This window comes from Phocoena phocoena, chromosome 13 (assembly GCF_963924675.1).
Source record: "Phocoena phocoena chromosome 13, mPhoPho1.1, whole genome shotgun sequence".
In the NCBI taxonomy this organism is placed as follows: Eukaryota; Metazoa; Chordata; class Mammalia; order Artiodactyla; family Phocoenidae; genus Phocoena; species Phocoena phocoena.
The window spans coordinates 19351484-19373161 of NC_089231.1; the positions used below are offsets into that span (position 1 = coordinate 19351484).

At 39.3% G+C, this 21678-nt stretch overlaps 1 protein-coding gene and 1 pseudogene across 18 annotated transcripts in view; both read left to right on the plus strand.

Moving 5' to 3' along the window:
* TCF4 (transcription factor 4) overlaps positions 1-21678 on the plus strand; it is a 354769-nt gene that overhangs the window by 297491 nt on the left and 35600 nt on the right. For 15 of the 18 annotated variants that reach the window (XM_065889300.1, XM_065889292.1, XM_065889296.1 and 12 more), the window contains 3 exons: positions 4760-4865; positions 8496-8629; positions 14211-14343. In XM_065889300.1, coding sequence (XP_065745372.1) covers positions 4760-4865; positions 8496-8629; positions 14211-14343 — 373 coding nt within the window. Of the gene's footprint in view, positions 1-4727; positions 4866-8495; positions 8630-14210; positions 14348-21678 lie in introns of all 18 variants that reach the window. The other 3 variants (XM_065889295.1, XM_065889305.1, XM_065889291.1) reach the window with 2 other exon arrangements.
* Positions 5288-5460, plus strand: LOC136133357 (U2 spliceosomal RNA; annotated as a pseudogene).

The window sequence follows — 21678 nt, forward strand, 5'->3', positions numbered from 1 at the left end:
CTGATTTTTTTGCATGCTTAGTAAGTGCCAGGTATTATTCTAGTTGTGTTTATTCACTTTATGCCTTTTAATTCTTACAAGGATTTGGCATACCAGGCACTGTCATTCCCTCTTTACAGGCAGGAATCTGAAGACCAGAGAGGGTAAAGTAACAGGTCCAAGGTTGCCTAGCTCATAAATCATGGAACTGGCACTTAGACCCAGGCCTGTCTGGGCCGGTGCATCTGACCTCTCTACCGTCCTTCAGCTGTATGAAATAGGAATGATACTATTAATAATGTCCATCTTGTTTGATTTTTATGAGGATTAGAAATAATGTGTATGGAGCTCCTGGCAGAAAAGCTATTCCACAAGAGGCCCTGAACAAATGGTAATCATTGTTATTTTTAAAAAATCTCCATAAGTGAAAGTGACATGCCAAGACAGGTAAAAATGAGCACCTCAAAGGGAAAAGGTAGGATATGCATTCTACTCCCTTCATTTTGTTCGTTGGTTTGTGTGTTGGCTTGGTTTTCTTCTTTTCTAGTAGACAGAGGTTCTATTTCAAAGAATGTGTCACACTGTTTCTTTGATGATGGCACAAATGATAATCAGAACGTTGGTTGGAACAGCTAATGTGCCATGGTAATACATCTCAAATTACAACAAAAATTAAATCTGTAAAATGAGAACTTTTAGAATTTTTATTTATTCACGGTTTACTGTTATCTAGAGAGCTTTGTTAAACTCAGAATTCCTGTATTTGTGATTTTGTTTTAAATTCAGGACTGTAGGAGAAAAGATAATGGTGCTAACTTTGAATATTAACTAGCTATTAGTTTTCCATGAAGCTTTTTTTTAAAAAATTATTTATTTATTTATTTTTGGCTGCGTTGGGTCTTTGTTGCTGCACCTGGGCTTTCTCTAGTTGCACAGCGAGCGGGGGCTGCTCTCCGTTGTGGTGCACGGGCTTCTCATTGCGGTGGCATCTCTTCTTGTGGAGCATGGGCTCTAGGCACGCAAGCTTCAGTCCTTGTGGCACGCGGGCTCAGTAGTTGTGGCGTGCAGGCTCTAGAGCGCCGGCTCAGTAGTTGTGATGCACGGGCTTCGTTGCTCCGCGGCATGTGGGATCTTCCCGGACCAGGGATCGAACCCATGTCCCCAGCATTGGCAGGCAGATTCTTAACCGCTGGGCCACCAGGGAAGCCCTTCCGTGAAGCTTTTATTAAACAAATAGTTCACTTAAAGGGCTGTAGCCTTTGAGCTTGAGCCAAGTCTCCCCATTTCCAATTTTGCAACAAAAATTTCACACTTCTTTAGTTACTCTCGTGGCAGGAACTGGAATGCCAAAGGTCACCTTGATCTCAGATACCTTATCAGAAGAAAACTAAGTGTAGATTTTTGTTTCCCTTTAGTCTTTCCTCATGTTTCCTTGACAGAGTCACTTCAATACACTACAATACAAGCTGCAGTTTGGAATTCGTATTTCATTTTCCATTGGACTGATTTTCTTGTGCTAGTCATTTGAAGATATCTGGGGTGTTTGTTATTGTCCTGTTAAATTAAAAGCTATTTTCTTTAACAAATGTGTAAGTCATCTTTCTGTTTACCTAGGGTATGATAATTAAAATTAAGTGGATGTGAGCTTTTCTTATTGAATTTAGTATGTCTATTAAATACCTTCCTGCAACCCGTACTTTCAAGTCCTTTGAGAGACTGGGAAAATAGTTGACTGAAATAAAATAATGAGGCAGCTTACTGGTCATCCAGGTTACTAAAAATTAAAGCATTAAGGATAAACTGAAGTGATCACTCTGTTTTCACAAATATCATCCTGTACTTCCACCAAGATTTTTAAAGAGAGTAACCATTAAGTAGTAGAAAATAAAGAGTAATTGATAGTTGCCTATCTTGAGCAGTTGCTTTGACCATTCCATTATTGAATTTTCTTATAACTAAAATGTGGGGGACAGGTTTAAGCTAAATCTTTAATTCCTTCTACTTTAAAAAATATAATAGTTCTATGTGATATTTATTTATATCAACGAATATATAGAGCACTTACCTTAAAAATAACTTCCGAATGAGAAAGATGAAGTATATGAATTAAGAGGGAATAACGTTGTACCTGATCAGTTATAATATGAAGAAAATTTATAAAATGTACAGAAATTGCCTTTTTTAAGAAGCTATAAACAGTGTTCGATTTGTTAACAAAGGCTTGCACCTTATCTAAAGAATCTTAATTTGGCTACACCAGAAAAATAGGAATTGTGTGGTATGATGTAGCCTAAAAACTTTTTTAACCCCATAGATACTCTTTTTCATGCAGGCAGTATTTCTGAATTGGGGATAAGTGTGCTTATTCTCAGATCTCTGTGCGTGACCATAATTTACAGTCCAAGTAGCCTCCTTATATGAGCAAAATTACCAAAGATTTGTCTTTACCTCCCAAAAGAGGTATCAAATAATTCTACCCAGATCTGGGAAAAAGATGAATCTTGTTAGGTGCCATCAGATGGTATGTATTCGATGTACTTATATAATAATTATACTACATGTTTAAGGGTAATGTAGTAGAATATGTAATTAAAATTATATATTATCCTAAAAGAATTTATTGTGATTGTTTTAAAATAGAAGGTGATTTAATAATATGGGAGAGTTTATTTTCAGTTTTATAGTAAATATATTGATTTCTGAAATTTGGAATTAATACATAGTATACTTAGCTTGTATTAATACTGACTGACCGGGAACCTGTCAGACTAATAGTCTGTAGGTATATTATAGTTGTTTGTGTTCATTCTGTCCTTAGAATGAGATGATCTAATTTTCAATTTCCCCTTTCCCTAGAAGGTAATATTTTTTTCATCTTTTAGCCTAATCTCAAGACCTCTAATACATTTAGTAGTATTTTCCAAACTGTTGGTCAGTTGTATAATTCTCAAGGAAATACTGGGTTTTGCTTGATAAACTTAGAGCATTGATTTGCTTTGGGGTTCCTGGCTTACGTTTTATTCTTTATCCCTAAAAGATACGTGAAAAAGTTTTCCCCTTATCGTAAGCCCTGTAGAAATAGAATCAAGGAGCTGTTTACACATTTAAAATATGACTAAAATTTAAAAATCAAATGAAATCTAGCCCAGGAAAAATATAGGGCTTAGATTCTTTCATGACTTAGGAAGAATCCTTGTTTTGTAAAGTGTGCAAGGGTTTTTCTGGTTTATTTCTGTTTTGTTCAGTCTCCAGGACCTCCCAATTTCAAGGGCACTGTGGGGCATGTGTAGCATTTATTTGATGTACGCATGTGTATGCATATTCTCCCGCATCTGTCTCTGTGGCCCTATCCTTTGTGAAATCCTAGACCTTGTATTAGCGCCTAGTTCGTGATTCTTGGTGTTCTGAGAACAATTATATAATTTTTCTCAGGGTGTTTATTCCATGTGCGCTGTGAAAAAAAAAAAAAGGGAGTTATTTTTTGGTAACCCTGCAGTTGCCTTTTTATTGGTGGATTTCTTTTTTCTTTTCCTGTGACCTGTGAATATCACCAGAGGTTCACTGCCAGTTTTGTGAGCCGCCCGCTTCAAATTGGAGGCAGGAAGGTATCCATTTTCATCAAGAGGATGACAGCGTTTCAGTCTCTCCGACCATCTGGAGAGAGGAACTTTTGGAGCAAAAGGGAACGGGGATTAAAAAAAAGAATTATATTTAGCAGAAAAGGCAAGGGGGAAACCCAGTGAAAGTTAAACTATACCTTATGAATTTATGCTTTTCTACTGTCCTGTCTTCTTTAAAGCAAACATAAACAAGAAAATACACAAGCTATTTTTATAAAGGACTGATTCCCCAAGTCTCCTGAGTATTAATAAACGAATGTAAGTAAATTAGGATTTTGGCAGTTTTTAAGTTTATTGAACATACAAAGATAATAAGAGCTATAAATGAGGGTTTTCCTCCCCCTTCCTGTGTACACACTGATTGTCGGGGGTCTGTGTAGATCTGGGCTTTTTTTTTTTTTTTTTTTTTAATGCGTTACGCGGGCCTCTCACTGCTGTGGCCTCTCCCGTTGCGGAGGACAGGCTCCGGACGCGCAGGCTCAGCGGCCATGGCTCACGGGCCCAGCCGCTCCGCGGCATGTGGGATCTTCCCAGACCGGGGCACGAACCCGTGTCCCCTGCATCGGCAGGCGGACTCTCAACCACTGCGCCACCAGGGAAGCCCTAGATCTGGGCTTTTAATGGCCCTTTTCATGCATCTCTACAAAAAGCTAACACTATGGGAATTTAATATTCCAAGATCTGTGTGTCACTTTCTGAGATCTGGAGAGTGCATTCATTTTGTCTGTCTTTTTTGTCTCTCTGTCTCTCTTTCAATTTTAATTGAAAGGTAGACAAAACAGGAGAAGCTTGAGGCAGGTGTTTCTCTTTTTACCTTTTACATGCTCATGGGCCATTTGTGTTAAAAAAAAAAAAAAGAATGCTTAGGCTCCCAGGACAACCCTATGGGTATTATATAATATATTTACAACCAGACCTAGTTCTCAATATTCTTGCCCATAACTGGAAAATATCACACCTGGTTTTCCATTCACACAAACGTACTCGGCCTTCTTTTGATTTTCTGTATTCGGAAAGGGGCAGTGTTTCCAGGGTTTGGTTGGATCTAGGATGGACGTGGTAGAAATTTTGCCTTTTGTGCCTGCTTCTTGTAAAGTCATGGACCTTGAGATGCTTTGGTCTAGGCAGCAAGCAAAACTAAATGGGCTCTTGTTCCCCAGGTTTATGCTCCGTCAGCCAGCACTGCCGACTACAATAGGGACTCGCCAGGCTACCCTTCCTCCAAACCAGCAGCCAGCACTTTCCCTAGCTCCTTCTTCATGCAAGGTAAGACACCACCTCTTCCGAAGGGAAATCCACGGGTCTTTTCATGTCATATATGGGACAGAAGAGTGCTGATCTGTTACTCAAGAAACGAAATAGGAGGCAAATGGAGAACACTGAAGGTCATGCTCTGTTTTAGGAATTGAATTCATTAAAGATAAATTAATTAAAACTTCACCAAGACTTATTTTTTAAGTGAAAGCCACTTGAGAGATCATGAGTTAAGATTAGACTGGTTTGCTTACTTAGAACAGATTCTTCTTTGGGAATGGTCTTCCACGACTGATCATTTCTGTGTCTTCACTTCCCGAGAAGAGTATGTTTATATGTTTAGAAGAGTGTGTATTTTAAGCATCCCGGATTTAGCCTCCTAGGAACAAATTACCCTCATATATACCTTTATATAAAAATGTTGGACACTTACAATCACTTTTCGGCCTTTTGGCTAAGATCAAGTTTAGTATCTGTTCTTATCAGTAAAAACGTTGGCCACTTACTAACTTATAGGTAAGAACAAGTGTCCCATTGAAGATGAAGTGACCTATCTAAAGTCAGGAATATTATTTCGTTACAAAGCAAAAGCTCTATTCCAACATACTGACGGATTGAGGGCCCAAGACCCAGCTTTTTTCCCAGAAAAATATAGAAAATTACAGGTTCGTGGTAGATAAAGTATATTTAATCCATTTAATTGTCCAGTGTATTTAATTCAGTGCACATGGATGTGTGTTCCCCGAGCTTATAATCTCAAACCTGGTAATACAGCTCTTTCTGCTGCTTAGAAAAGACCAAGATGGTTGAAATGACAGCAGCTGCTTGTGAGAGGAGACCGTCCAGAGGATGCAGCTAAGGCTCCATTCCCTATGTGCCTGGAACACCTATTGTCAAAATGTGATGATCTTGTTTCCAGGTTAATACTCTGAAATTCAGATGTGGGATTCACCAAGAACCTCTGTATGCAAACTTCACTCTTTTTGCATTGGCAAAGTGCCATGGGATTTCCTTCTTCGTGCTCCTCCCAGGAGGACCATGCCACGGGAAGGGGAGCCACTTGGGGCAGTAAGTCCCAGGGAGGTGGCTTGGCATCTCCCTTAGATTACAGTGGACATACCCAAACTCATTCTGTTTCAAAGGGGTTTGTTTCCTTTCCCTTCAGAGTGTTAGCTCTTTTGAGTTGTTAGTTCACATGTGAAATTCCATGGAAAATCTATAAAGTTGAATCGAATGGGTCCCTCGGGAATAGAGAGACTTGGTTCCACATGTAATGGAGCTCCTGTTGACCAGGGTCTTTTATCTTTGTGACCTGTCTTCGATGTCCCTTTCTCTCCAGGGGAACAGCAGGTATGTCACTTGGGTGTGTTCTGTGCCATGACAAAAGGTGTATCCCCTTCAGCTATAGGTAGCAGCCACTTGGGCACCAGCGCCTCTCTTTTATGACCAGTCAGAGAGAGTGTGCTACCACTACCGGTGCTTATAGAGATTGCCAGCTCAAGGACTCATCACTCAAAGCTAAATTTCATTGAGAAAATTGACAGAAGGATAGATTTCTTCTGTCTGCCTTCAGGAAGGTCACTTGCTTAAACCGTGCACACTGCAAGGAAAGATCAGGTTGAGTAAAGCAGTAGGCTCTTCTCCGTAGCAGACCACGCAAAACAAACTACGGGGAACAAATCTGCTTTTCTGCATATGAATACCCAAGAAGCAAAAAAAAAAAAAATGTTTTTTGAGTTGACATTTATGATGAGCACAATTAATTTGCACACATCTAATTCTATTCTTTCAAACCCACATTATGCCAAGATCATGGGATGTGATAAATATTAATTTACTGTGAAAAGCATAATTTATGTAAAATGTGTATTTTTGTAAGTCTGCATTGAGTAGAGTGTCTGTGTTAACAAATCCTAAATGTATTTCCTTGTAGGGCATCATGTCAGAATGTTTCAGGAGACTCTTTCTCAATGATAGAGATTCTCAATTTATTTGCCATGCATGTCATCTCTTTGAAATGTCAGTGGTCTTAAACTGCATGTTTGAATTTAAGATGACATCTGAACTTCCACAATCTCAGAGCTAAATCTGAAGTACATGAATAAGAACTTTTTAAAAAGTCCTATGTTTTTACGTTATGATCACAGAAACAGTACGTCGTGATCCCATTTCACATCAATGTCCTTCAGTAAGGGTCCACAGTGCCCTGAGAATTCAGGTCTTGAAGAAAATACAGTTTAGATAAAAGATATTCAGAGACTGTCAGTAGCATATTTTATTTTATTTTATTTTATTTTTTTAGTAGCATATTTTAAACCCACTATTGTGTGACCTCTTATTTTTAACTTTAGCTTCCACCTCCTAGTTAAAACTCTTTAGTTGTCAAAATCACAGACATGATTTTGCTTTCATAGTTCTTAAGACATCTCTGGATTATTCCTTCCTGCCCTGAAACCATTCCAGTTTTCTGAATTCTAACTTCTGGGGTGAAAAACTCAGGGAAAAAAAGGCTTTATGAAATATAGTGTCAGATTTAACTTGCCTACTGCCTACATTTTCAAAAGGCCTTTATTAAATAACGTGTAAGGTGAAAATACTCTTATTTCAAGGGAGCAATGCCTGCCATACAATTAACACCTAGCTGATGGCCTTGTATATATCTGGCATTTAATAATTTTTGTTAAACTATTGAAGGAAAGAAAACTTGAACTGAGCAGGAACGTAGATGCTCTGCTCCCTTAATTTGAGAAACCCAGACCAAACAATAGCAATCTAGTAGTGACTTCGAGGCCAGTAGGTCCAGAGAGTAAAAAAAAAATCTGTAGGAATATTTTTAATATGGTGTTAATAAAAGATTAACTTGGTACTAAAAGATACTTCATATAATTTCCATATAATTTTAAACCTCTTTTTAACTCACAGTTTTATAGAATCCAGAGGCTCTCAAAATTGTCCTTACGGTAATGTCTACCTTACGACATGTGTGTACCCTTTCACTTGCTACCGAAGGCTTAAGATAGCTATTTGACTATATACCAAAATACAGACATTTAAAAGGAAGTCAAAAACTCAGAACTATATACACGAGGTTCCTCTTCCCTACATACCAGAATGTAATTCCAGCTTTAATTCCATCTACTCTGTGTGTCACAAAAATGAAATCCAATCTGAAATCAGAGCTTTTTTTTTCATTATTACTTATTTCTTTATATGCTCTCAAAACTTGTAAGGGTGCCAACCCTGTAATATCTCAAGTGTTTTATTTTCACCCCAAAATTTAGGAACAGTTTAATTTTTTAGTTGGTTTTCATAGAAAAAAAAAAAAAAGGAGACTTCTAAGAAATGTTTTCCTTAGCATTAGCTACCTTGCTGTCTTGACATAGTTCTGTGTAGAAATATGTTCTGTTCTTTTACAGTTAAATTTTTACTAAGAACCCTTTAACTCTGTTAAATATTTATATTTGTTTGGCAATATAGAGCCACTTGGGAAAAAATAATGAGACTGTCTTCTGATATAATCAGCTTACCAACACAAAGATGAATATACAACAGGCAGTCATTTTCCAGGATATGAAAACACCCTACTCTATAAGGCAAGGCTGAATGCCTCAGAAAAGTCATGGTTTTCTTTGTCCTTTACAGATGGCCATCACAGCAGTGACCCTTGGAGCTCCTCCAGTGGGATGAATCAGCCTGGCTATGGAGGAATGTTGGGCAATTCTTCTCATATTCCACAGTCTAGCAGCTACTGCAGCCTGCATCCACATGAACGTTTGGTAAGGCAGACTCGCTTGGTAATGGGGACAACACAGCTAGTTGATTCAGTCTCACCCTGTCTTTGCATGCATGTACACATGGACTCTATCGATGAGTGTAAAACCGACACATACCCGTTATTCTTACAGTTGTATTGTTTCTGCAATCAAAGACATAAACTCAATCAGATCACCTTCATAAGCCATATTCTCTTTGTTGCTGTTTTTCTGTTTATTGCATTTTGTTCTGTGCTTTCTTTATCACAGTGTCATCTTCCCTTGGTACATAAATACATATTGTATTTGAGTTGCAGAATTTAAGCTGTGGCGGTTCCTTGGGTTTTTTTTTTTTGGTTTTTGGTTTTTTTTGGTTTTTTTTGGTTTTGGGGTTTGGGGTGGGGTTTTTTGCTATCTGTAGTACTGAAGGATATACTGCAGGGGGCAGAGTGATAGCCAGTGGACTTTGAAAGTAGGTGATAACACATCTCCCACGAGCATTTCCATTTCCCCTTGGCCGGCTTCTGTAGCTGGTGACAGCTTTGAACTCTTGTACCACACCTGAAGGAAAGCGTTCATGTTTCCTATACACTCCCATCGGTAACAGCAACCATGGGGTTTCTATTTAGATCAGAGTCCCAATTTTCAGTATTTTAGCTATACTTCCATACCCTCCAACACTGTACTCATCCATCCTAGTATGTGTCTTTATTCTGGAGGAAGTAACGCATCAGATGTTTTTCTAACCTCAAAAACTACCACAGCCCGGAACCCACTGATGAACTTAAGTCTACCACTAAATGGAGGAAAGAGTACTTCTAGATCATGAAGGTTTGGGATGCAGATAATATGGGACCCAGTATCTTGTGCAGTAAAATGGCTTTAAAAAAGGTGTGAACCTCTAATCTTCTAAATGCGAAAGAGTACGAAAAATCCAGTTAGTGGTGCTTATACTACTACTCTCCATCTTGCGATGTGCTCCTTTTTCTTCTCCTAATACCCAGATTTATGTTTCTTTCTCTGTTCTAATATAGGAGATAGTACTTTCTGGATTTCTGTGGTCTTTATTCTCTTTTGCTCGGCCACCAGAGATATTGAAAAGGTGACATATCCTATTCTGATGACTGAAAACATCCCAGAGGTTAAGATTTCCGATATCCTTTCAAATATCAAGTTAGTTAGTCCTAGTGACAGAGACGCTGGGAGGTCGGTTAGCTTATCCTCAAATGAGAGATAAATGATGGAGATGGAATTGACCTTTTTGAAATCATCTCTCAAGTTTGAATGTGGAAATCACAAACTATCTTAAATTTCAGCACATTTTCAATAAATAGCAGATGATTTACTTTCAAATTTCTTCTTCTTCCACCTCCTACTTAGAGTCATTAGCATGAAAGCTTAAAGAAATAGCACTCATTATTATACTAGAATTTCTTCTTGGCTAACATTTTTATTTCGCCATCGTCATTTTGCACTTCTCTAAAGAACCCATGATCAAAATTGTATGTGTCCTATAGGCAAGGAAAGTTTTGATTACAAATAAAAGACTTCGGCACTGTACTATATGTTGTAATTTCCATTTGACGTTTACTTTTCTTTGCTCCTGTATTTCTTTCTTCCTTTCTCTGGTAATGTATCCTGATGAATTTTCTCACTGATAGGGAAGCTATTGTATGATTATATCTAGTAATCATTGTGATTTCAGTAACTATTCAAAATTCTCTTGCTGAAGTGACTTGTAAAAATCTGAGAGTGATTGAGAATCATTTGAGTATACAGTAGGTGGTTAGTTACCTTTCATTTAAAAGTAATGGTAGTTCCTTAAAATTTTCATCTGGAGGGCTTCCCTGGTGGCGCAGTGGTTGGGAGTCCGCCTGCCGAGGCAGGGGACACGGGTTCGTGCCGCAGTCTGGGAAGATCCCACATGCCGCGGAGCGGCTGGGCTCTTGAGCCATGGCCGCTGAGCCTGCGCGTCCGGAGCCTGTGCTCCGCCATGGGAGAGGCCACAACAGTGAGAGGCCCGCGGACCGCAAAAAAAAAAAAAAAAAAAAAAAATTTCATCTGGAGCTTTTGCCCAATTCTATACTGAACAAAGGAATAGTTTGAGAAAAAGAAGAAAGCTTTCCTTGGATTACTTTGGGTGTAATTTGGCCAAATTAGTATGTCTCTGAAGGTAGCACATGTTAGAAACATTATTGCCTTTATCACTTTATACTCTGTTATAATAGAACATGTAATCACAAAGCTAAAAATCCACATATATCAGTAGCAACTGTCAAGTCACCCATTTTGATTCTTTAAATCCCCTGAACAGTTTCAGCCTCTACAACAATCCCACAGCTAATCACTACCATGTCACAGATACACATGCAAAATCACTCAGAAGAATGGAGTTTGTGGTTAAGCTTTGGGATGTGCTGTTGTAGAAGGCTTAAGTTTGGAATGACTTGGCAGAGTTCTTTTCAAAAATAGGATAGAATCCCTGCAGTCTGGCATGGCTTAGGCATGGTCTTTGTACCACAGAGGGAAATAGTCCTGGGAGTCTGGAATTTTAATATAAAGGAAGTACTGTTGTCTTTCATTGTTTGTAACATAAAGTCTTACTCCAGTGACTCTCACTGGGGGTGATTTTGCCCTACAGGGAACGTTTGGTGATCTCTGGAGACGTTTTGGGACGTTACAACTCGGAGGGGCGTGGTGCATATAGGTGCTGCCGGAATCTAGCGTACAGAGACCAGGGATTCAGGAAACATACTACAATGCATAGGAGGAACCCCCCTACACCCACACCCAACCCCTGCCAAGCAAAGAATGATCTGGCACAAAAGATCAACAGTGCCAAGATTGTGAAACCCTGCTCTAGCCCAAAGTTTGACTACTTTATTCTTAGTATGTGCTAACAATTATATTTTCTACTTTGTGAATTATCAACCCATAGGTTGATAAAAACATCACTCATGGAAACATTTTCAACACTTACTCTGTCAGTAGACTCCAAATACACTATAATTGGGTATCATAAGTAAAAATAAATAAACAAATAGTGGGCATGTAAAACCATAACACTTTGTCATACTTCCCCTTTCCTTTGCCTTTGTGGCAAGCAGGGTAGACAGTATTAATAGCTGAAGTAAGAAAGACTAAGGGGAGTGCTTATAGTTGATCCCTAAATACTCTTAAAGAGACATTATTCACATATCGCTAATATTTTCTGTGGTGTTTTTATTACGTCTTTGAGTGACAGTAGTTGTCAAAATCCTTTTCTTTGTAGAATAGTCTAGTTGTAAATCTCATTAACTTCTTTCAGCATCTAATTTTCTATGAGTCTCTAAAAATTACTCATTTACATGGATTGCATTGGTTTCCCCATTAAAATCTGTGGGGAAGAACTTTTCTCTTTATTCTCTGAACTCAGTGGTAACCCTTTGTCAAATCCTGAATTACTGCACATTTTACACCAAGTTGAAAGGGTCTAAAAGTTCTCACTGATGCAGTAATCTTTTTCCTGTCTCATCCTGTCATTATTGTAGTTATTTAACTATTTTTCAAAATGCTTTTTCCTCTGTTTTGATTTTTGCAAGCTTGGGACTGATTTATAAGGTTTCTCTATGCTTCAGAAACTCAGCATGGAATAGGACTGGGTAGAAATGAAATCAAACCATCTTTTTTACTTTTCTTTTTCTTTTTCCATAGTCTGTTTCTTTTTTCCACATTATTATAGTCTTTAGCTCTCAAGCAGAAATAGCTCTTCTAAGTTTGGTCTTCCATGGCTTATCCAGTTTTTTAGGTCAGTCGTACTATGGAATGGGCCCACTCTATCATTCTTTGGAGAAAATTTCGTGGACTACGTGGGGTATTCTGTAAGTGCCAAGTAGAAATGAGTTTAACAGGTGGCCTAAGGAATTTTTGGTCAAGCAAAGATGTCCATGAAATTTTAAAGTTTGAAAGGCATTCTTGGGAACTTGGAATGGTTTAAGGGCATCATCCCAACTTTCTCACTGAAGTTGTCCTTTCCGTTGGACTATTTGGAGTGTGCAGAGGTAATATTTTCAAAGGCATCTGCCATGTCATTGGCAAACTGACTCCAAAATGGATTCATTTTCTAAACTGTTTAGTTGTCTCTCAGATAAGTAGCATTTCAGTCCACTATTTATTAAACACGAGCTGGTAACCTGTTGTTCTTTGTTCTTTGTTCATAGGATGAGTGTGTTTAGCACTCAGCCACAAGTAGTGGGATGCGGAGCTATGAGCTGTATTCCCTCCCCTTGAAGAGTTTACTGTTTCGGTGGAAATGCTCTTGAAAGAGAAAGCATGGAAAAGCAACATTTAATTAAGTGTTTAATGGCGCAGTGCAGAATGTAAATGCATTAGGGATTCAAAGAGACGAGATTATGAAAGAGTTGGAAGTAGTAAGGGACCCTCAAGGAAGAGACAGAACCCAAGATGGGCCTCACGAAATAACTAGGGGATCCCAAGACACAGTGTGTCCACGCTTTAATCACCCCTGACTTTCAGCATCGTATTCAATCTCTTAGTTTCAGCAGAATCTCCAATAATGATATAATAAAGATCCATAGCCCATTAATATACTACATATAAAGAAAAAGTATTATATTTTAACTTAAATATTTTTCCTTTACATGTCTGTAATACATTCAAATGCCTATGAGAATAACTTTTTAAGCTACTTTCTTGTCATGAAAAAGAAAATAGCTCCATTTTTGTAAATAACCATGGTTTTGTACATAACCATGTCTCTGTTAGTGATCTGCTGCTTGTACAGCACTTATAGGCACTGTGAGATGCCCCAAGAAAAGCAGCTTATTTGGACACTAGTATGATAGTCGGACCCAAAGCTAAGCCTTAAAGTAAATGATTCTGTAAAAGGCGATGTTCTTTTTTCATAGTCAACTCTATGGCGTATTGCTAAGGGAGAGGACCTATATAGAAAGAAGTAAAATAAGTCATTCTCCATTCGTTTGTTCCAGTGTAATTCAACACAGTCATTGATGTAAGGCTTTATGTGTTAATGCTTTAGAGAGATATTTAATCATTACTGCTTTTTAAATTTTTCATTTACCATTTTGTTCTTGCTGGAGTTCAGAAAGATGATCCAGTTTGGCAGAAAGAAGATTTGAGACTGGTTATTCTTGGTCAGTTTGTATTCAGAAGGTCAGGATGAAGTGTAATGTAAACGCTGTGGGTCATGGTGGTGTTTTATTCATTATATTATGGAACCTTTCTTACTTGAACAATAAGCCATACAGAAAAATAATAGTGGTGGTGGTCTTTTATGTTGCTGAAGTCCTAGACATGCCTTTAAGCAGTCATTTTTATATTTAGAGATCGTGATCATTTCTCAAGGTCCAGCATTGCCATTATATTCCTCTAGATTTGATGCAAACCCAAACCAACTATGTCTTTGTATTTTATTATTTGAAAAATGAAAGCTGTCAGAGCTAAGCAAGATGTATTCTTGGATATTTTGAAATTCCGAGGGCTGTCTCCATTGCAAAGCGAAGAGTTCTGAAAGAAGTGTTGGAAAACTAATCCACCAGATGTTTTGTGATTAAATATGGCCTCCTTTTTCTGCTTCTTGCCACAGAGCTATCCATCACACTCCTCAACAGACATCAATTCCAGTCTTCCTCCGATGTCCACTTTCCACCGTAGTGGTACAAACCATTACAGCACCTCGTCTTGTACACCTCCTGCCAACGGAACAGACAGTATAATGGGTGAGTCTTGGAAACGCCAGTTCTGTTGCCGACAACCAGTGTCAGGGTCTAATAATCAAGGACCTCTCCCCACCCCATCACTGAACAGTAATCAAGCAATGGATTTTTATCACATAACCAAATGAACAGACAGATGAACCAAACACAAATTGTCATTGGCTTGACTGTAATCACTTTTTTTGTCCCAAGAAACTGAAATTTGGCCACTTTCTCCATTGTGAGTGATTAGATCAAATAAAGGTTTAAATAGACCAAAACTACCTTGCTTCTCACAGTCTCGAACAGCTAACAAAGCGAACTTTAGTAAGACGAACCATTGAAGATTAGTAAGATAGAAGGCATAATCGCTCTAAATAGGAATTATTGATCGCTTCTCAAGTTCCAGTCACTGTGCAAAGCTTTTAACCGTAACACACCACTGTCTTCTGAAAACTAGCTCCTGTGACATTTATAGATTGTTATTAACGACTAGATAGCTTCACCTTACGGAGACTGTGGCATCGTTGAGTCCTCCAGAGGGGACGAAGTGTTTGCTGACTTTTGGGAGAGGAGATGCCTGGGCATCAATGGGCCAGGAGTCATTTGCTGCTTTTTGGCGGCAAATTCACCGATAAGTTACGACCCAAGCAGAGTGCCTCTATCGAATAAACTGAGCCATCATCTTCTCAATTTTCACGATGTCCATTATGGTCCGCCCCCTAGGATGGACGGTTAGCCCACCGACACTCTTCTCTTGAGGGAAGCGCCAGGCAGGGCGTGCAGCTGCCCCTGGAGGAAGAGTCCGGGTTAGCGGTGAGGCAGCCACACCTTCTGATTCTGCCTTGACAACCCTGTCATTCAGAGGAGCGGCACGGTCTGACGCTTCAGGGTCTTATTAAAACCTCAGACTTCCATTGGTCGCCACCTCCTCTGGCTGTAGCTCAAACCCACCCCTAGCTCGGCCTTATGGTCACTTCTAGTGGGTCCAGTTAGTGATGAGAACACTAACTGTACATTCTATAGAGAAGAATGTATGACAGAAGAATACCGCTGTTGAGTCTCCTCAGCTCTTCGCAGTTTTTTGGGTTTTTTTTTCATTTTCTTTAGATAGTCTCTGGAACTTCGGGAAGTGGCATGAATCACTTATGAGGGGGAGAGTTTTTGATGAACGAGAAGAGATGTGTTTTGAAATGTTGCAAATATAATTCTGCCTAAATAATACACTCCCTGCTTACTCAATAATATACTTCACACTTGAGATGAGCCATCTAGCAGCCCTTCCCTTCACCGCCGTGTCGCACTAAGAGGCGAATTTAGGAAAGAGTTTCCATTTTTGTAACTTTCATAACAAAGCCTCTACCAATGCGTTGCATCAGTTTGACCTTGGAGAGCTATGGGCAGAGGTCGAGTGGGGAAGTTTTGTTAGCTATCAGTGCAGTTTTGGCAGATCCGAAAAACAAGAAGAAAGAAAGAAGTGCAGAACTGAAAGAGTGAGAAAAGCATATTTCACTTCAATGTGGTTTGACAAATGGAAAACCCCTTTCTGCAGTCACGAGGTCTAGTTATAAAGAAGGATGACCGGTCATTCATCCTCTTACAAGGCACATTTCCTGTCTACTTATGGTTTGAGTAATTTTCTTTTTTTAGGAAGGTACAAAGGTAGAGCAAAAGCTTGAGTTGAGGAAAGCAGACCTAGGCACCATTTGAAAAAAAGTTTATATTGACTGATTTGCCAAACAGTCTTTTTTTTTTTTGGCTGCATTGGGTCTTCGTTGCCGCACGCAGGCTTTCTCTAGTTGCGGTGAGCCAGGGCTACTCTTCGTTGTGGTGCGCGGGCTTCTCGTTGCAGTGGCTTCTCTTGTTGCAGAGCACGAGCTCCAGGCATGCAGACTTCGGTAGTTGTGGCACACGGGCTCAGTAGCTGTGGCTCGTGGACTCCAGAGCGCAGGCTCAGTAGTTGTGGCGCATGGGCTTAGTTGCTCTGTGGCATGTGGGATCTTCCCGGACCAGGGCTCGAACCCATGTCCCCTGCATTAGCAGGCGGATTCGTAACCACTGCGCCACGAGGCAAGTCAGGACTTGGGGAGAAAGAGATATTATGAGATGGTGTGATTATCCTCCACGAGCTGTGGTCAGCAGAGCCACGACAAGTCTCAGTGGGAATGGAATTTGCTTTATTTAAGCTGCTTGGCTCCTGACTGGCTTGTAGATGAACAGGAATATCTACTCTCCTTCATTTGGTCTGGGCGGTTAGGGCAGTAATAGGTGACTTCTACATACTAATGGGCTCAGCTGCATCCTAAAGATGGACTTAACTTGTTATCCAGACCAAAGGGCCCTGTTTAAGTGGAGCGGGGTCTAGACAATAATAAAGGAGCTATGATTTTCAAAGGGAAAAGTGTGCGATTTGGGAACCCAGAAAATGCTTTTTAGGAACGACTTTATTGCATAAATTACTCCATCATCACGGGTGTACTTGTCAAAATCGCTAGCAGCATCTGAGAAAGCTTTAGAATCATTTCGGGACATAAGTAGACATGGTAATTCAGCTTTCTGGAGGAACAGATCTTTAGTAATTTGCATACATACAATTATTACTTTAGGGTTACTTTAGGGGAGAACATTCTAGAGTGTTCGTCCCTAAAATAATACATCCTCAAATTCCTTAAGTTAAAATACAGAGGAGAATTTAAGTATGAGAGTAAACCTTAATATTGCACAGGGTCCGAGTTGCTCCTGGTTCTTTGCACTTAATTATTTTTTTCTTTGCACTTTAATTCTCCTAGGCTTTAGTTCGATTTTCACAGTGTGGTAGAAGCCAGGGATGGCAGTATGTCTATGTAACAAGAAGAGAAGATTTCTCTTCTGATGTTAGTGATACTTCCCTAACAAACAGTATGGATTAATAGGATACATCTGTAGACTTTTGAAAATATTTGGCATATATTCACTCATTCTGAAATGCAGGAAATAAAGAAATATTACATTGCCTGTATCTCAAAGAACAAACAGAACTAATTAAATAATTGGTAAATAGGGAACACATAGCCTGACACATGTTTGAGATTACACACATGATTCTGTAGAAAATGACTGTAAGCAATACTAATGCCGTAAGAATGGAGTTCAAGCACTAACACATGGACATCACATTTTTCAAGTTTTCTTGGTGAAAAGTTGCAAGGCAATGCAGTCTTTTCATAAATGGCGTTGATGTCTTAGGAAGTGGCTTTTTCAGTTCAGAGGAAGATCATTGCTCCATCTCTCAGTTTCATGTTATACCGTGTCTTCCTGGCAGTCAATGATTGTCCTCAACCAGTGACAGGACAACAAAATGCATGTGGAGTGAGATGGAAGCTCCAGAATCATCAGAGGGTAACCTCTCTGGAAACATGCTCCTTTGCCTCGGGCTCTGTCCTCTGCATCTGAAAGATGGAAGATGCTCACTGAGGTTCAGGATGGCTGTGTTTGACTTGGAGGGATAGCCGTTGTTTCTTGTTTTGTTTTCTTTTGCCCTTTAATGCCCAATATCATTTTTTGAGAAATGCTTGGAAGGCCAAAGCTGACTCAGATTTTATTAACGACAGGATTTTTTTTTTTCTTTTGGCGCTATGCGGGCCTCTCACTGCTGTGGCCTCTCCCGTTGTGGAGCACAGGCTCCGGACGCGCAGGCTCAGCGGCCATGGCTCACGGGCCCAGCCGCTCCGCGGCATGTAGGATCTTCCTGGACCGGGGCACGAACCCGTGTCCCCTGCATTGGCAGGCGGACTCCCAACCACTGCGCCACCAGGGAAGCCCATCGACAGGATATTTTAAAAATGACACATTCATCCATGGATTTTTGAAAGAATCGTACAGTAAAATATTTTACTCGTGGCATGTAGACCACTACTTTTCTGCGAAGCCTTGCCAGCAAACTCCGGAGGTTGCATTAGGCAGGTCTGACTTAGAAGGGTCTGTTTAGCACCCTGAAATTACATGAATATAGTGCATGGAACACACTGTGGATTCTTAGTCGTTCACCTGATGGGGCAGCCAGTTAAGGATAGAAGGTAAGTCTGAGGGCTTCAAGAGTTACCACCATCAGAGCCTTTCAACTTGATTCCTAGAACTCTTTCAATGTAATGCTGCTCAGTGTACTTTAGAATCACTACAGTCCAATAATGCCTCCACATGTGAGCATGCACACGGAGGAGGAAAGGTACTTAGTTATTAGATACCAACTCTAGAGGAGAGAGATGTCTAGAAGATGGTAGTCATATACATGGTACATGTAGGTACGTACTATCTGCATATTTCCTTCCTACCTGCCTTATCCAATAGCCCTTCCTATTCAAAAGGGTTGAGAGACCCACCTCAATCCCCTGAGACTAACACAATCCCCTTAGACTACCCAGGGACAAGAGCGCTTCAGTTACCCACTGGGAGATACCATTTGTATACATTCAGAGGGTGTGAGCGCTTGTGGTTTGGGGCTACACACCCTCCCTTCTTCTCAGAGGGAATTGGGCATAGAGCTAGCATAATGGTTATAATAACTGTTATTGTTTTATTAGTCTTTAACCGGCCTGCTTTCTAAAGCATGGTATTTGCCATGTTTTTAAACCTCAAACCAAACAGTGTTGAAGGAACAGACTTCCAAGATTGATTGAGTGCAACATATGCTAAAGATTACCCTGGAATATCTATCTGGTTCATGGATTAATCTGGCTTCCAACTTTCACTTCTAATGACATGTTTGTATGACACGATGCGTTTTAGTATGTGGCTTTTCTAGTAGAAACATTATGTCCGTTTCCCCTTGAGGACTTGGTTTCACAGTAATTTTATTATGAGAGTAGTCACATAAGATTCACTTCGTCTTTTACAAGAATCTTGAGCCTTCAAATACAGTTGGGTGATGAACAGGCACAGAGCCTAAGAGTAACAGGAATTTTATCCAGCAGTGTCGTGGCATCTTGGTTACAAAGACCACCAACGGAGAACAATAAACTAGTTTGATTTAAGTCTTCTCATCCGTTTCCTGCGCGTGGTCAGGGGGCCCAGCTTCCCCCCTGAATTCCTAGGAATCCCTCCTGCTAAAAATGAGTACGTGGTAGCCTAGATGTAAGTTTTTATTCTAAAATTGTAGGTCGTAGGAAGGCTGGAAATGCTCCTTCCTTTGTTATCTTTGTAGAGAATCTCATGACATTGTTAGGCTGCTTCTCCTAGTTTAATAACATGAGGGTCACTTGGACACAGTTCAGAAAAACTTAAGCTTTGAAAACCATCATCTTCTTTCAGACAAAGGCACTATGAATTGCACCTCTTCATCCTTTTATATCTTCAGGATGTGCCCAGCCTGGGATTCTGGGTATGCAGTAAAGGGGTAACACATCTTCCAAATTCTGGTTTACAGCAGTCAATCCCCAGACACCACTCATCCTGCTGTTTGGATTAGGGTATGTCTAATGGAAATTGCCATTTTCCCCAAAGTGGAGTTTGAGACCGAGGGTGGTCCCACCTGTAGCTGAAAAGACTAAACCCTTCTTTTTGCTCCATCTTCTAGCCAGCAATAGCACCTGTGTTCAAGCCATATGAATAATGCTTGGGTGGCTGGCAGTGTCAAATCCTCCTACAAAATTGCAGTTCCTCCTAATAACTTCTCATCTTCCATTCATATTGATGTTACAGCTCTACTTAGAGACTTGATTTTTTTTTTTTTTTCGTTTGAGCTAGAGAAACTGATAAGAGCTAAAATAACATGAGAAATCCATCCAGTCTTGACCAAGCAGGGCGGCAATAGTTTTTCTCTTTATTTCTGTTATCTGGGCATTTTGGTAATTTCTGATAATATCAGTTGACAAAAACTCAGGCCTGGAATAGTAATCAAGTCCTGTTACATTAAAGGTGAGAAAGCGGATTTGATGAGCACACATTTAATGAGGAGTGTAGTTTGCTAAACATGACCCGTTTCTTCAATATAGAAGAAATTTTGCTATTTGAGAATTAAATATATATTCACTTTCTGATTATTTATGCCCTTTCGCATAACAGGCACACAACTACAAAGAAATCTTCAGGAGAAGGACCCATGTAGCTGAACATGTTTAGGGACTCTTGAAAATGTGTCTTCTCCAGTGTTTCCTGGAACAGAACAAAAGGCATTCCAAGTGAAAGGGCAAACTGGTCCCAATAAACTGCTTTGAAATTTAAGCCCTGGGGGTGGTTCTCCAGCTGTTGCAAGGTAGAATGGCTGGCTGTATGTTAAAAAATAGTCTGCTCTTATCAGTGGCTTCCATGAGCAGCCTTTGTAGTTTTCTGAAACATTTTCATGACAACATAATGTAAGGTGCTAAATCCTGTCTTTCTATTATACTTCCTGAGTTCTAACATCTCCCTGTATAAAACAGGCACTAATAGAAAGTTTAGTTAGAAAGGTGTAGTATGAAAAGGTCGTAAGGATTGTATCTTATCTCTTCTGAAGTATGATTTTTATGCCCTATATAATTTATTTTTGGATTAGGCATATTCTTTTTTTCTTTTTTTTTTTACAGTAGGTCCTTGTTGGTTATCTATTTTAAATATAGCAGGGTGTACATGTCAATCCCATATTCCCAATCTAAAAAGAAAAAAGATGCAAATGAACTTATTTACAAAACAGAAACAGACTCACAGATTTAGACAATGAATTTATGGTTACCAGAGAGGGAAGGGTGGGAGGAAGGGATAAATTGAGAGTATACTTTATTTTTTAAATGTCTCTAAAATATTTTTATTGGTTTTTAATTCTTTCCGTTTGGTTTCATGAAAGTATATTTTAAAACACTTATTATTCTCATTTTAAAGCTGTTCAAAGAATTAATCTTTTGAAAGCTACTACAGCAGCAAATTTTATCCATAACAGTATCTTATCCTATTTGAGTTTAGTTTCTTAGTTAGGTAATGTGATTTTTTTCTATTGTGGCTCTGAATTTTCATTTCATGAAGATCTGTTTTCTAGTCAAGCAGATAGCACAAATTATTTTGACTGATAAATCTAATTTTAAGTATATATGATAATATTGCTTCTGGGGGGGGGGAAGAAAAACAAATATATACGTATAATTGCCCCCAGATACCATGGTGATACATGCTAAAAAATGTTAGTGCTCTTTGTGTTTTCAAAATCTTTATTATTTTCTCTTTAGAATTGTCTTAAGTTTTAAAAGAACTCCTTGATGCAGAAATTTTTATTTTCACACCAGATATAATTTCAGTTATCTCTTATATTAAGTATTTTTAGCACTCTTGATCTCTGAGTTCCTTCCACTAGCTGAATTGTATGATGTCAGACCCTCATTTCAAAGAACTTTCTTATACACAAATTCCTTAGTA